The 14,849-nt window shown below is 48.4% G+C and overlaps 4 protein-coding genes across 4 annotated transcripts; 3 read left to right on the top strand and 1 right to left on the bottom strand.

Annotated features, from left to right (window-relative positions):
• Positions 1 to 417: 417 nt before the first annotated feature.
• Positions 418 to 2,391, bottom strand: AKAW2_41221S (putative MFS transporter; the record flags this gene model as incomplete). Its single annotated transcript, XM_041689636.1, has 7 exons — positions 418 to 588; positions 662 to 794; positions 917 to 995; positions 1,066 to 1,638; positions 1,696 to 1,785; positions 1,841 to 2,154; positions 2,204 to 2,391. The coding sequence occupies 7 exons, from the start codon at positions 2,389 to 2,391 to the stop codon at positions 418 to 420; spliced, it is 1,548 nt and encodes a 515-aa protein (XP_041543301.1).
• Positions 2,392 to 3,648: 1,257 nt separating this feature from the next.
• Positions 3,649 to 5,220, top strand: AKAW2_41220A (MATE family efflux transporter; the record flags this gene model as incomplete). Its single annotated transcript, XM_041689635.1, has 2 exons — positions 3,649 to 4,234; positions 4,292 to 5,220. 2 exons carry the CDS (start codon positions 3,649 to 3,651, stop codon positions 5,218 to 5,220), a joined length of 1,515 nt encoding a protein of 504 aa, XP_041543300.1.
• A 1,509-nt stretch (positions 5,221 to 6,729) lies between these two features.
• Positions 6,730 to 7,754, top strand: AKAW2_41219A (uncharacterized protein; the record flags this gene model as incomplete). Its single annotated transcript, XM_041689633.1, has 5 exons — positions 6,730 to 6,998; positions 7,046 to 7,263; positions 7,316 to 7,408; positions 7,461 to 7,611; positions 7,670 to 7,754. 5 exons carry the CDS (start codon positions 6,730 to 6,732, stop codon positions 7,752 to 7,754), a joined length of 816 nt encoding a protein of 271 aa, XP_041543299.1.
• A 1,077-nt stretch (positions 7,755 to 8,831) lies between these two features.
• On the top strand, positions 8,832 to 10,055 carry AKAW2_41218A (uncharacterized protein; the record flags this gene model as incomplete). The annotated part of the gene is made up of 2 exons (XM_041689632.1): positions 8,832 to 9,152; positions 9,216 to 10,055. The coding sequence occupies 2 exons, from the start codon at positions 8,832 to 8,834 to the stop codon at positions 10,053 to 10,055; spliced, it is 1,161 nt and encodes a 386-aa protein (XP_041543298.1).
• Between the last annotated feature and the right edge of the window lie 4,794 nt (positions 10,056 to 14,849).

The raw sequence follows: 14,849 nt of genomic DNA, 5'->3' as shown, positions 1-14,849 counted from the left end.
TTCTTCTTTTATTCGGGCGGCGTTTGGTAGGAATGGGAAGATACCAGGCAATGACAATCGTGATAGACGGTCTGTTTTGTTATTTAAATTCGTGGAGCAGACGTTTTGGACGACTCGTGACTTTGCTTGGTACTTGCATGCAATCGTTCGTATTTAGCGATTATTAAATATATGCTTACTCTTGCATGCTGAATATCCTATCACTTTTGGCATAAAGTGGAAGGTACAGTCCTTCTCTCTAGTCCGACTAATACCTACATCGCGTAGTAGTGTTCATTGAAGGCAGACCTTGGCCATTGAAACCAATGGCACCCTCTACATGCCATACCTGATACGTAACTGAGAAAAAAAGAAGATATCCCGCTTCGAGAAATTCTTTAAAGAGAATATATATGTACAATAAACCAAAAGTACTACTTAAGAATCAAACTCCGGATTCACCCACCCCGGCACACCCCTCGCTCTCCATGCCGCCCCAAACACATGCAGCGAGATGAACACACCACTTCCACCAGCCACGACGATGAGAGCCTGAGTGGTGAATGTCCAGGTCCAGCCGATTGCGGCTTGCCATTGGGCGATGAAGAACTGTATATTCATTTATCAATAAATCACTCTTAGTGGTTGGGGTCTTTAGTTGATGGTAAGGGAAAGAACGTACTGGATTAGCAAAAGCACTGAGATTTAGAAATACAGCGTAGAAAATCACCACGCTGGTGGATTGGAGTGGGTAGGCGTCGATGATGTAGCTGCTTGTTACGGTGTGGTGTTGCCGATTTGGATTCCGGCGGAGACTGTTCCATTTATTTAGTGAATGGGGTTAGAGGGGGTTTAAAAGGTGGTATGGTTGTGGTGAGAGATGATGGATGATGAGTGAGATGAGAGTGGGGGTGGTAGGAGTAGAGGTAGGGGATACTCACATAGGAAGAACGCGACTTGTCCTACCATCCAGTGGTAGGCTTTGTCTATGCTGATGCCCCAGAGGATTAAACCGACTGTCAATTGTTTGAGTATGTTAGACTTGTACATGGAGTAGCAGTGTAATGGCTATGGGGAAGTACTTACTAGCAGTCAGAATGATGGCTGGATATGCCAGCCATAAGCGCATTTCTGGGACCCGTATCCCACCATTCCGCTTGGCTAATCTCCCCACGATGGCATCGCTCAATCGTCCCGAGCAGCTTACCTCCGCTACTAAGGTCCCGATCAATAGGCCCAGGAATAGCAAGCCCTGGATGAGAGGTGAATCTGATGCATATGCAGACGGGACCATGGTAATCACAGATAGAATCCACCAGTACCATGTGAATGAGTATCCGAGGACTGCCACGGGGATGACAGGGAAGCGGAACGTGAGGAGGAATCGGGTGAAAGAGGCATAGATGGGCGGATGGGAGAGACCTGGGACGGGACGAATGTTGAGGAACGGCAATGACTTGGTGCGTTTTATCTCTGCTTCTTCTATACCTGCGTTCGGCTCTGCTGGCTTCTCGGTGGCTGCCATGCGTTGGAGCATCAACGCGCGTGGGTAGAGGGTCTCAGGCATGAGAGCAAGCTCGAGGAGTAGAAGCGCGGCGAAGAGAATAGCGTTGAACCAGTTGATCCATTGGGCGCTGACGAGATTGAGAATCCCGCCGACTTGGTTTATGTCAATAAATGAGACCATCGTGTTGAGGTGGAGATGGGAACACGCACAGGTTGGGCCTAGAAGTAAACCTGAATCTAGAGCCAGGACCCATAATCCGAGTTTCTGGCCGCGTTCGTAGTCGTAGAAGAGATCGGTGACTACATTGTTAGCTGCTCTCTTCATTTGAATGACTGTTGAAGAAAGGTAGCGTACCAACTGCCATTCCTACTGTTGATGAAGGGCTGACTCCGAATCCTTGGAAGAACCGAGCAGCCATGTACCCCCCATATGTATCTGCTACAGCAGCGCCAACTGTCGCTACGAGTGCAATGACAGTCCCCACAATGAAGACAATGCGGCGGCCGTAGATGTCGCCAATGGAGGACCAGAATAGTGGTCCAAGCGACAAGCCCAGCGCCGGGATTGCGACGGTCCAGCTGACTTGCGAGTAGCTGATGTCATACTGTGATTGTATCTCGGCGAAGGAGGGGACAGTGGTGGTCGTGATGTAGGTGAAAAGGAAGTACCTGATCAAGGTTAGTGTCTGAGGTTCTCTAGACTGGAGCAAATACGCACTTGAGCATGACAATCCCTAGAATCACATGCTTTTGCCAACGGGGCCAGTTGAGCGGATCCAAAGGATCAGAAGTAGGGGTAGGATGGACGTGCGTTTCATGTTGCTCAACGGGGAGACTGTTGATGTCGCTGGCAGATTGCTTCTCGGAGATTTGAACAAGGTCTGTCTGGGTAGATTTAAGATTCATTGTGTGTAGCTATGATCGATCATGGGTGATGTTGGTGTAGCCCTGAGGCAATGAAGCCAATGCATGGTCCTTTTGACTAAGGTGCATATATAGTCCATGATGAGAGGGGGGTTGACAGGTGAAGTCGAGCAACGCCATTGCTGTACGGAACGATGCTTATCAGTAACAGCCTCAGGCGAACATCGAATCACCATCCTGAAGGATATCTATGCTGCTTATCATCAGCGGGATGTACTGGGATGGAAGAGCGGATCGAATCAAACCCTGGTCTTAATGGCTGCATTATAGCCTTCTCGGCCTGGATCTGGCTAAATTGGAAGCGAATCACATTAACCGGTTGCGGTAACGAAGTATGTGCTGCCTTGCTATTCTGTTTAGAAGATGTTTATACGTTCTCCCTGACATTGTTTGTTAATATGTCTTATCTAAGGCCCTAAGTTGACAACCATGAGATTGTTTCGGTACGCTAATTATTATTGCTGTCAATCATGGTCATAACAAATTCTTGGTAGATTCTCCTTGAAAATCCAAACGATCCAGACGATTGAAGTCATAAATATCACTCTATCCCGTCGTCTTTCCTCTCCTTCATCATATTTTGATCATTGGGGTTTCCCCTCTATACAATAAGCTGCGCCAGCCAGACCTCATCATTGGAACCATACTTGGCGGGGCACAAGTAGATCCGATTACAAGACAGTAGTGTTTGCAGCGCGTACTGGATAGCCTCTTGTTAGCAATAAAGATAAGAAACTCATATTGCGTAAGGGATGGACATCTCGATCTACAGATTTGGGCATCAAAGACCTAGACAGTCTTCGGACTTGACAATGTGATGTCAGTCTCGACATCTCGGGTCGATATCGGGTCATACAGTATAAGCAGACACCCTGTGTTGGATTTCCCCCACGCTCGTCCTAAATAGGTGAATATCTTGAGAAGGTGGCAGCCCCGCCTCTGAATCAGTCTGCACTGACATGCAGCTCGAGTAAGGTCTCCTGGTGGGTCAGTGATCCGGATCTGGATAAGCTCGTGGTGGATCATGTCGGTGGTCTGCACGGTTGCCACTTGAGTAACAGACCGCTTCTATCGGTCAAGGCAAGGGGCTATACTGTGCTGTACAATGTGTTCAGCCATGCTGTTAAACAAGACCGAGGGTTTTATTATCATAGTATCCCATGTTGTTCTCTCGGGTTGGCACCAATTCCTTTTTCTTTCTTCAAAGCTTGAGCCCAGTGTGTCTACTATTATTGCAAGATGTACGACTCCCTTCCTAGCTACCGAGAGACTACTTCCGCGCACTCTCCCGGGGAAGAACATACGCCACTACTTCCCAAGCAAGTCGACGCCAACCATGACTCCAAGATTACAAGGTTATCGATTCCCTGTCCAGTCGAATTTGTCCGGCTGTTGAAAGACTCCATCCCGGTCATTCTGGCATACACGCTGCAAAACAGCCTGCAAACCACCTCTGTGTTGATTGTGGGACGGATCTCTCCTGAGGATCTCGCCACCACGGCCTTTTCACTCATGTTTGCCATGGTCACAGCCTGGATGATCGCCTTGGGCGGGACCACCGCACTAGACACACTGGCCTCGTCAACCTTCACAGGCAGCTCGAACAAGCATGATCTCGGCATCCTGTTGCAGCGGGCCTTTTTCGTCCTCGGGCTGTTCTATGTCCCCGTCGCCATGCTTTGGGCATTCTCGGAGCCTGTGTTTCTCTTGCTTGGCCAGGATCCCCAGCTCTCGAGAGATAGTGCGCGCTTCTTAACTTGCTTGATCCCTGGCGGTCTGGGATATATCTACTTTGAGGCCATGAAAAAGTATTTGCAAGCCCAGGGTAAGTCGTTCCCGACGTGCTGCTTTCCCAGGAATCCCTGCTAATCAGAAGATGCAGGTATTATGCGACCTGGAACGTATGTCTTGCTGATAACGGTACCATTCAATGCATTTCTCAATTACCTGTTCTGCTACACCTTTCATATGGGGTTGCTCGGTGCGCCATTTGCAACAGGCATTTCCTACTGGCTGTCCTTTGTGCTGCTAGTATTGTATGCCCGGTTCATCGCCGGCTCCGAATGCTGGGGCGGCTGGTCGCGCAAAGCATTCGAGAACCTCGGAACTTTTGCCCGATTGGCCTTTCTGGGCGTGGTGCACGTAGGCACCGAGTGGTGGGCCTTCGAAATCGTAGCTCTTGCAGCCGGAAGGCTGGGAACAATTCCGCTGGCGGCACAGAGCGTCATCATGACCGCAGACCAAGTGCTCAACACAATTCCATTTGGTGTAGGAGTTGCTACGTCTGCGCGAGTGGGGAGCCTGCTTGGGTCCCGGGACGCGGCTGGTGCATCAAGAGCGGCCAATACCGCGGCCTGGTTGAGCATGGTGCTGGGGGGTGCCGTGTTAGCTGTGCTTATGGGGACTCGGTACGACTTCGCAAAGATGTTCAACTCCGATGAAGGAGTTGTACAGCTCACTGCGGAGGTTCTACCGTGGGTGGCGTTGTTCCAGATCGCCGATGGACTGAACGGTAGCTGTGGAGGATGCCTTAGGGGCATGGGAAGACAGCATGTCGGTGCGCTAGTCAACCTAGTCAGCTATTATTGCGGTGCATTGCCTCTCGGTATTTGGTTGGCTTTCCATGGCTGGGGATTGAAAGGACTTTGGGTGGGACAATGCATCGCACTGTATCTTGTGGGGGCACTGGAGTGGGCAATCGTGGCCTTCAGTAACTGGGAATGCGAGGTCGATAAGGCGTTTCAGCGAATGGATATCGAAGACCGGTTAGAGGTTGGACACACCACCAATGGTGCCACGACAGTCGTATAGTGCAGATAGGTGTAGGTTAGATCAAATATGAAGCCATCCAAACCCCACGCAGGGTCTCTATCTAATATCTCTAACAGGAAGGTGGACAGAGTTTGCTTGGTTAACCTTAGATTTGGCAGCCTTTTGCTCATTCTCAAGCGAGAACGATGTCGGACGCTTATCGTGTTGTTTTATTGTCTGTCGATTCAGTGTTTCGAGTTCGGCCGTCCCCACGTCACAGAATGAAGATCAGCGTTGCTGATAAGAAATGCCGGCCGCTATCTCCGTGGAACATCAGCACGATAAGCCTTGGTAGGGTAGATTAGACTAATGCATGAGACTAGTCTCTGGCTTCTGTGGAATCTTGCTGTCCTGAAGCATTCGCTGTATTCTCCTCCGGCCTTCCTGTTTCGATCGCTCATGCGTTTCGAATTTATATCACGAGCCAAGCATTTGACGTTGGCCCGTGGAACAGATCTCGCCTTCGCGTAGTGCCAACAATAGGGACATCTCAAGAGATAATGCACATCTGATGATGTCGTACCCCACTCAATCTCCCAGGTTCTCGAAATATTCCCCAATTCTGGAAAGTCGTGGGAGAAGGAAGCAATGGAGCGTGAGGTTCCATACTGTGAGTGGACCTAGTCAGATATTCAGTTCCCGAGTATAGACATCGGATAGTCACATCATCAACAGCGACCATGCCGTAGGTTTTTGTCATTCTATCCACCTACACTGCGCGTTAGCATGCATGCTGTAAATTTCGGTGTAACCAAGGATCGCCGAAGTAAAAGGACAGGCCGGGGACTGGAAGGAGAGATGGTTGGGGAAGCCAAGTAGCTGATCTGCAGGTGGGAGCATATAATCATCCCCTCCCTGCAGAGCCTGCCTGGAACATCATCGCTCTCAATTGAAGTAAATTTGTGCCTTTTTCCACAAGATATCTCCAACATGTATTCATCAGTTGTGGGCCTACTTGCTCTCTTAGGCATCGCAAATGCCCATGGCGGCCATGACCAAACTCCTCTGGCTGGTCCGCACCAGAGGTTGTGGTACAACACACTCCCTGGAGATGGTGGCACACAGGTCAGTGAACCTAGCTCAAGTTTGTACTTATCCATTGGCTGACAATTCAGGCCGACTCTGTCTTCTCTGGTATCTCTACTTTCGGTCGTTTGCCGTACTTTCCTTGTCTCTCCAGCGAAGCCGAGAGGTATGATATTGCATTCATAGGTTAGTCACCATGTCAACAGTACGACATTCCAGTAACAGACCCTGACAATTGAGTAGGCGCTCCTTTCGACACTGGTACCTCATACAGACCCGGAGCTAGGTTCGGACCTAGTGGCATCCGGCAAGGATCTCGCCGTCTCAATCTTTAGTAAGCTATACCCTTCCATGACTATACCCAACGGCAATGACGCTCATCATTACTTCTCCTTAGTGGTGGATATAATGTTCCTCTGCAAGCGAACCCTTTTGTTAGCGACATGAGAATCCTGGATTGCGGAGACATCCCTGTTACGTCGTATGGCACCCACACTACGGGAGAATTGGCAAGGTTCTAATCCAAACAGTTATGATAACGCCTGGGCTATCCAACAAATTGAAGAGGGCCACAACAGTGTCCTAATGCGCAAACCGTTCACCGATGCTGAGAAGTATGGGCTCTCCAAGGCCGGAAAGACCCTTCCACGCATCATTACTTTAGGAGGAGACCACACTATCACCCTGCCCTTGCTGCGCAGTATAAACAGGGCCTATGGACCTGTCACTGTTATACACTTTGACAGTCATCTGTATGTTGTCTTCTGTAGTCGGAAGAGCCAATGCTCACTGTCTCCAGGGATTCTTGGAAGCCAAAGGTTTTCGGCGGCTCACCTAGTCAGGTTGCCGCCATTAATCACGGCACCTACTTCTACCACGCTGCGATGGAAGGCCTGCTGAAGAACGATACCAATATTCATGCCGGTATCCGCACTACGCTTTCCGGTCCATCTGATTACGAGAATGACGGATACTGCGGGTTCGAAATCGTTGAGGCAAGAGAGATCGATACTATCGGTACGTCTGTACAAATATCTCCTATTAACTTTGCTAACACACCGTGTCGCAGGAACGGATGGCATCATCAAGAAGATAAGGGAGAGGGTGGGTACTGAGAACCCTGTCTACCTCTCGATTGACATCGATACTCTTGATCCTGCCTGTAGGTCATTTCCAGTAATTCATCCCCATGACTTTCCTGACAATAGATCTAGACGCACCGGCAACCGGAACGCCCGAAACGGGCGGCTGGTCGACGCGTGAGCTCCGCACTATTATTCGGGGATTGGATGGATTGAACTTCATCGGTGCAGACATTGTTGAGGTTGCTCCTGCTTATGATACGAATGCTGAGCTTTCTACTATGTATGGCAACCTTGCACGACACTTTTCATGACTTATTAACTGATGCATGTGATAACAGGGCTGCCGCTGACGTCCTCTATGAGATTCTTACCATCATGGTGAAGAAGGGTCCATTGTCCGTTGGCCGTTCCGATGAGCTGTAGTCGATGGACGCTGCGTTGGAAGAGTGCCTGATCGCTCCCGCAGTTATTCCATCCATGATACCAGGATTGGGCGCTTGATAGTATTGCTTTGCATTTCTTTGGATGGAGTGGAGGATGATATCAGAGAAATTACATGTCCAGGTGTAGAGGTCTAGTGAAACAATAACAATTGTCTATACATGTTATATCTGCTGGAGAACTGTATACTTATGTTGCCACGGGTCTTTATTCACATACTAAATGATCGATAAATACCCGCAATGCAAGACAAGATAGGGGTACTAAGCCAGTAGGCCAAACATGATCACGTGTGAAATGTTTAGGCTAAGACACGTGCATGTGTCGAATTGACTACGTTCATCTGAAGGGTTTCAGCAACATCATCGGAAGCATGGGCAGATATTAAAACGCACAAGCTAATGGACAATTCCATCACCCAAGAAAGCAAGAAGGTAGTCACCTGGAAGTAATCACCGGAGATGAATCCAGGCGAATCATGAAATGGAACAGTTTAACTAGCAGCCAGGACGTGATGTAATTCATCAAGCAGATAGAGTCCGATGGCTGATCCATTGACTGGGCCGCTGAGGTCAATATATCACACACAGTAGGATCTGCGTATCAGAGCCGTTGGTTCGTTCACCTTTACAGAATCTTAGCACGTCCGGTGGCCAGGAATATCATTAACATTTGGGGAAACAACGCTCAGGCACTACTATGAAACAGACGAGAATCCTTTCCACATGTAGCAGACGTCTCCTGCATCGAAGTCACGCTTATAGAAACAATGTTCGGCGCTAATCGCACTGACGTATGTGAGACAAGCTTACTTCCAGATTGGATATCATGACAGAAGCGAGGGGAAAGCTTAAGGGCGCCGCCTGCTTGAACAGGCAATAAACATCAGCCCTGTGCAGTTATGATCCACGGTTCTTCAAACCCCAGAATGTCTAGCTGCCCATTCTTGAAATTGCTGACATCTACAGGTTAAAGCACTCCTCGATCTGTCATTACTTGATTACTATCTTTACAGTTCTATAGACTGCACCTTCCATTCTTTACATCACAGAGTCGCTTATGGAGATCCCTTGCCTGAGTCCTGCAGTTGCAGACGATATTGTCCCCGATCTAGCCCAGATATTCAATGACAACCCATTTAAGTCATTGAGAGAACAGAAAATCAGCGTTCCTGTTCTCTGCGGTCCGCATGAGCAAGGTCCCACCGACACCCATATCAACATCTTTGGGCAGGAGTTCCGAACGCATTCCAGTTTGATCAAAGAGCACACTGGAATCTGGAAGGAACGACAGCGCGGCGAGTATGCTGAGCGCCGCGGACACTACTTCGAGGCGAGGACTGAGAAAGATGGTGGTTGGGGGATCTACCGGAAGGGAGCGGTATGCTGAGTCGCTCTGTGCATGGAGTCCAATATTCGCTGACAGGTGGCATTAACTCCGCAGAAGTACTACCGTGATTATCCCGAAATGCCGGACGAACGCATCCCGAGCGCCATTGAGTCTTTTCATTGCTTCCTGCAAGCGCTTTATCTCAAGCCTGTACCATACGTTGGCATCAAAGGATGGCGGAGGATGGTGTTGCTGGGAATACGCTTCCAGGCAGTGCCTCGAGTGCGAGAGTATATTGAGAAGATCATACTTCCTTGGACGCTTACGTCTAAGCCCCTGCTTGGTCTCACTGAGGACATCCTCGCCTATACTAAGATGGCACAAGACATCCAGTGTGCCCAGCTCTACCGCGAATGCCTCATTCATCTTGTCGGAATGGCGCAATACTGGGGGCGGAACGAGTTTCATAACGCAGAAAATATACTCACTCCCAGTGCATACGCTTCCTTAATTCGTCACGTCGGAACACAACGGCAGCTTATCGAGAAAGCGGATGTCGCTCTCCACACGTTCATTCGGACTTTAGCAACGCAGAAGCCGCGGCGCATACCGAACTTCCTGCTCCGGCAGTTTACAGACACGGTGAATAACATTACTGGTCTAAATGGGCGCAACATGAACTCGCTGGGTTATTATCAGCATATACGCTTGGTACTCAACGATATGCAGCTGAGATTACCACGGGGTTCCACATACAACATGTGTCATAGACTATGGCAATTCATTGGATGTCTGTGTGTGAATGGTCTTCTGTATACGCAAGATCAAGTCAAAGGCTACCCTGTCTGCATACCGCCTACGGATATCGAGCTACCATGGGTGCTTGCCAACACACCCGAGGCCCAAGCGGAAGAGGAGCAAGTCCCAGACGCCATAATGGAAGTGGAAGGCTAGCCGGATAACACGAATAACGCTGGAGGTGGTCATTGAGGAACAGCAATGAGAATGTCATAGCGCAAACCTCGTATCAAGATTATTAAATAGTGCAATTTCTAGTAGCAAAATGCCAAAGCGTACTTACAGTGTCTTATCTGAGTATCACCGTGTTGTCATCCACCGTTCGATCTCGATCTCGATCTAGCGGTCCCCTTGCATAAGGCAACGCCACTTATGAAACGATGAGACTGATCTAGATAAGATGCGATCAGTCCCATCGTTTCACAAGTAATCATCCGCCAGGGATGGATTATTGCCTAGGCTCCTAGTGACAACTAATTAGTCAGTTGCCTTCCCTGGAAACAATATGCCTCGTTGCATCACTCATCACTCGTATATTCTCCGATAGATCTATCCATTCCAACGGTCCTTCATCACTTCATCCCTCCGATACCTATGGCCTATGCACGTAAGCACGAACCCAACGGCCCCTCAAAATAGATCTATCTTCTCACTACCAAGTATACTACTCGATACATCCTATCTATCCATCCATCCATCCATTCTATATATGTTCTATCATCCGCCCGAGCGTTACCAAACACAAACTCAACGCACCACCCTCCCCCTTACTTGCATAAACCTTATTATTATTCAAGTAGGCAGCAAGGTACACATCCACACACCCACACACACCCTCTTATGCAGATGCAGCCTTGCTTTACTTACTTCCGCCCCTTAACAGGAAAAAAAAAAAGAAAAAAAAAAAAGAAAAAAAAAGAAAAAAAAAAGAAAGAAAGAAAGAAGCGCAGGTACAATCTACGAACGGAAATGCAGTAGTTCATAAAGCTACATACTCAATGCTAGGTACTTACTATCTCATTATGAGTAGGATTATTACTAATACGAACACTCGATACGAGTCCTGCCTGTGGCCACTGAATGCGACGTGACAATGTCGATCGTCGGGGAGGGTGGAATTGAGTTCCTTTATCTTCTTAGAGTTCTATTCTATCTAGTCTAGCCTGTGTGTACTGTCAGGATGAAGTAAGTAGGTAGGATTAGAAATGGTGTTGAATTGTGAAAAATAGGTATGGATCCACTGAGCGCAGATGTGGGTGTTGGTGTGTGACAAGTTCACAAAATCGTGCATGGTGATTATGCAGGTTTCGGTTTTGAGTTTGGGAGTTTAATATGGATAGGCAGGTTAAGTATCCGTAGTTATCAGTTATATGCTATCTATGACTTGGGTATAGTCTATATCCGGTTGATTTCAACCCTTTCCTTTTCCATCATGTTCTCCCTGTAAGAATATCATCTAATAGTGTATAAGAGTATTGGAATGGTGCCGTGGATTGAACCATACAAAAAGCAATAGAATGCTTTCCATTGGGTCGGTGGAGTGAAGATTGTGGTGGTAGTCCGACGATCGTTACTTTGCTGGAGATATAACCGGGTGCGTGCCGATTCTCGGGTGAGGATCGGCCGTTGGAAATTTCAGGGGGAAGGCCAATTAGATAGTAGTAGGTGTCATCGGGTTGGGAGCGCTGTTTGGGTTATTATTTGGCTGGTGGGTTATTTAGGTCATTACTTTCTAGTATTAAGATGAGTGGTTTTGTGGAATAACTATGTTGGGTTGTATCTTGTTCAATGAGGATGGTTATGTGTGGATACCGGCTGATATGGATCCCGGATTTATATATACCGAAGGAGCAGTCGCTCGTGCTCATGATCCATAGGAAAAGATTTGTGAACACATATTTCTCTCCCCATCGGCACCAGTAATTCAAGGAATAACGAGCCTAAGGCTGGTCCTTATCCAGATATTTCAGTGAGCGTACGAGCATCACCAGAATGGTGCAGTATCTACCGCAGGGAACAACTTTCGGTCGGATATCCCTTTCCCCTATCCCATTGGCAATAACAGAGCCGTTGAATCCTATTTTGTGGGTTATAGTGTTATTGATTGATAGATCGGTCAATCGGCTTGGCTAGAGATATAGGAGCATCCACTTCTGTTATGAACAGGGCGGTCGGATTATGCTGCTTTTATGCCGATGTGGGTAATGCAGTTTCACAGCGTTGTATATATCTACAACGAAGTTAGATGTTATGTGGATCCCTATATAGAAATTGGAACGATTGGAGGTATTATGGTATGAGTATTGGTTTGACTCAGTGGTACTTAGTTGAGTGCAGGAGGGCTTAGTTAGGACGTTGTCTATGAAATATATTTTGTCGGGCTTGTGCGGATTCGCATGCAATGAGAATAGTTTGCGATAAGTATCTAAGTCTGTCATTTTAGTTAAGAGATGCTAACTCCTGCCAATGTCTATTTAATTAGTGTTGGATGCCTCCATGGAGAGAAGTCCGGTTCCTGACCTGTATGCACATAGTGTATCACAAGATGAGAGTCAAGACATATTGTAGACCCAGTAAAGGCGAAAGTCATCTGTATTGATTGTTCGACAGGATTAAAGGCTCTCGTGCCTGATCTGGGTTGGTACACTCATCCTGGCAGATGGTTGTACAGAGTAGCCTTAGACACCCAAACACCACTCAGCTTCATCTCAAATAGTCTCAATGCATCCTCGGCCCGGATTAGCATGAACTATACCTTACCGAGTAGTGAACAAAAGCGACCATCGCCATAGGCTAGGTAGACTGCGAAGATGGAGCGATCTCGCAGTTTGATTTCTAATGTCCCTACGGAGTATACTTATAGAACTTACTTTCTTTTTCATCTGCACATGTCGTCCAATGACCGACAGATATGGAGTATGCCAGGTGTGAGCTTAGTAGGTAGGCGGTTGGTTGATAGATCATCCAGGGAACTCCAAGGCGTCCATGATCCATGATCCATGCCTGGGGTCAGCTCCCACGTTCCGGTCGGGGATACTGAAAGTGCCTAATAATGGGGAACCGGATTAATTTCGTAGAGTGATGCTGATAGGCGGTCGGAGGAACTTACGTATCCCGACCGAGATGAAGGATGCCAGGCGCTATCATTTTATCACTCATCGAGCAATAGCCTGCTAGCTAAAGACAGATGCCAATCTCTTCCTCTTCCACTGCGATCGCACGACCGTTAGTGATGGAGCATAGCCTTTAATCAATTGGCAGTGGAGGCTAACTGGCCAAGTGTCCGGCCTAGTGTCCACTCGACAGCAATTAACCCACTCTCCAAATGGGTATGGATTGTCGCACACGCCCTCCATGGCACCATGTCGACCCGCACTCAAGCAACAGACTGTAACACCCGCGAGTCAAGCTTCTCCAATTCGAGCAGACTGACTCTACCTCAAGGGTACGCACTGGACGCCCATATCCCTGCCCAACCGTGCAGCCTTGGAGGGTTAGGCTGGTCGGTCGTCATTTCGCTTGCTTTGACTAACCTTACCGGCTTGGGAGGGAGATGCGCATGCGATGCGCCGTCCCGATGCAGATGGTTCCTGAGTTTGGCGGTCACTTTGACGGTCTCCAGTAGTTTAATCACTAAATTAAAATGACTGACACTGGTGTCGGAGGTAGACGTGGAATGGGGAAGGGAGAGACATCCCCTCGTCCACCTCAAAAATGTCTCTTCCCGCTTGGATGGCATGTGATGTCAAGGAGATAGTGAGTTAAAGTTAAGTTTTCATCCTGGTCGCCTGGTGTGGCACTTTACTCTTTGGGGTGCTTCTCCCTGTCGTTTCTTTTTTTTCGGGGGTTTCTGCTATTTCGGTTTGGCTTCCCCTGCTTTGTTTTTTCCCTGCCCTGTGGATGACAATTTTCGCGATCGGGCTGCATAACTATCTACTAGTTACTAGATTTGATGCTGTCGTCCAACCAATGTAAAGAAGCAAGTGCTGGATGGCAAGAAGTGATGCTGGTGCTGGTGCTGGTGCCGGTGCTGGTGCCCTCAGCTGCGAAGGTCCAGCAGCTTTGCAATCTGAAACGTCTAATAGTGACAAGAATGGAGTTCACTACCCCCCATGTGGTTGGGAAAGGTGGCACTCCGGACTCCGTTTCGGTTCCTGAATTGCAATCCATCCGCCGCGAACCGTGGAACAACTTCTGTCGGCAATACGGGAACCGTCCGTGAGTCGTAATGCTTTTTCAGGCGAACGGATGGGGATGATGTGGAATATCAGTATGCTTTCTTTTGTAGACCAGCAAGCCACCACCGATCGCATCAAGTGTATAACCTGAATAGACCATAGAATACGATCAAGGGACCCAGAGCGACGGTAGAATAGTCATCACGGTAGGGATCATGAGGTGTGTTCTGGACCCCGACAGCTGGGCTGGTGGGTGGGTTTTTTTGGAGAGTGGGTTTCTGCCCCTGGCGTCGTAACCGCCATACCGGAAGGCGTACGGGACTTGGTTCCTGAGAGGGTCAATCCCCAATTGCATGGACGGTGCCTGACTGACTGACTGACTGACAATCTGTTGCTTTCTTCAGCTTTGGCTGTGGGTGTCATGCAGTCTGGCCCTTGATTGCTGGATCGTCTGTGGGAGATGGCCAGGAACCACGGTCTCAGCTGCGGTACTATTTTTACCTGGCTGCTTTTTATGACTTGTTTCAACTTTCAAGCAGATTGGAAAGGCAGATCTTAGGATTTAATAGAGAAAAAGAGAAAGACAGAGTACCGACAAGGATTTTGGAGGAAACAACTCCGCGTGCCATCAAATTGGACCCCTCTCCTCCTTCCCTCCTTCCCTCTCTCCCTCTGTCTAGTCTCTTCATTATTAGCATTATTATTCACCGCAGCGCCGTTGCTGGCCGGCTCCTTTTCCACTTCGCACCGTCCACTTGTTTCCACTTCAGTT

Source organism: Aspergillus luchuensis, chromosome 4 (genome assembly GCF_016861625.1).
Source record: "Aspergillus luchuensis IFO 4308 DNA, chromosome 4, nearly complete sequence".
Taxonomy (NCBI): domain Eukaryota; kingdom Fungi; phylum Ascomycota; class Eurotiomycetes; order Eurotiales; family Aspergillaceae; genus Aspergillus; species Aspergillus luchuensis.
The sequence above is the reverse complement of the archived record's forward strand: the minus strand, read 5'-3'. Positions and strand labels throughout refer to the sequence as shown.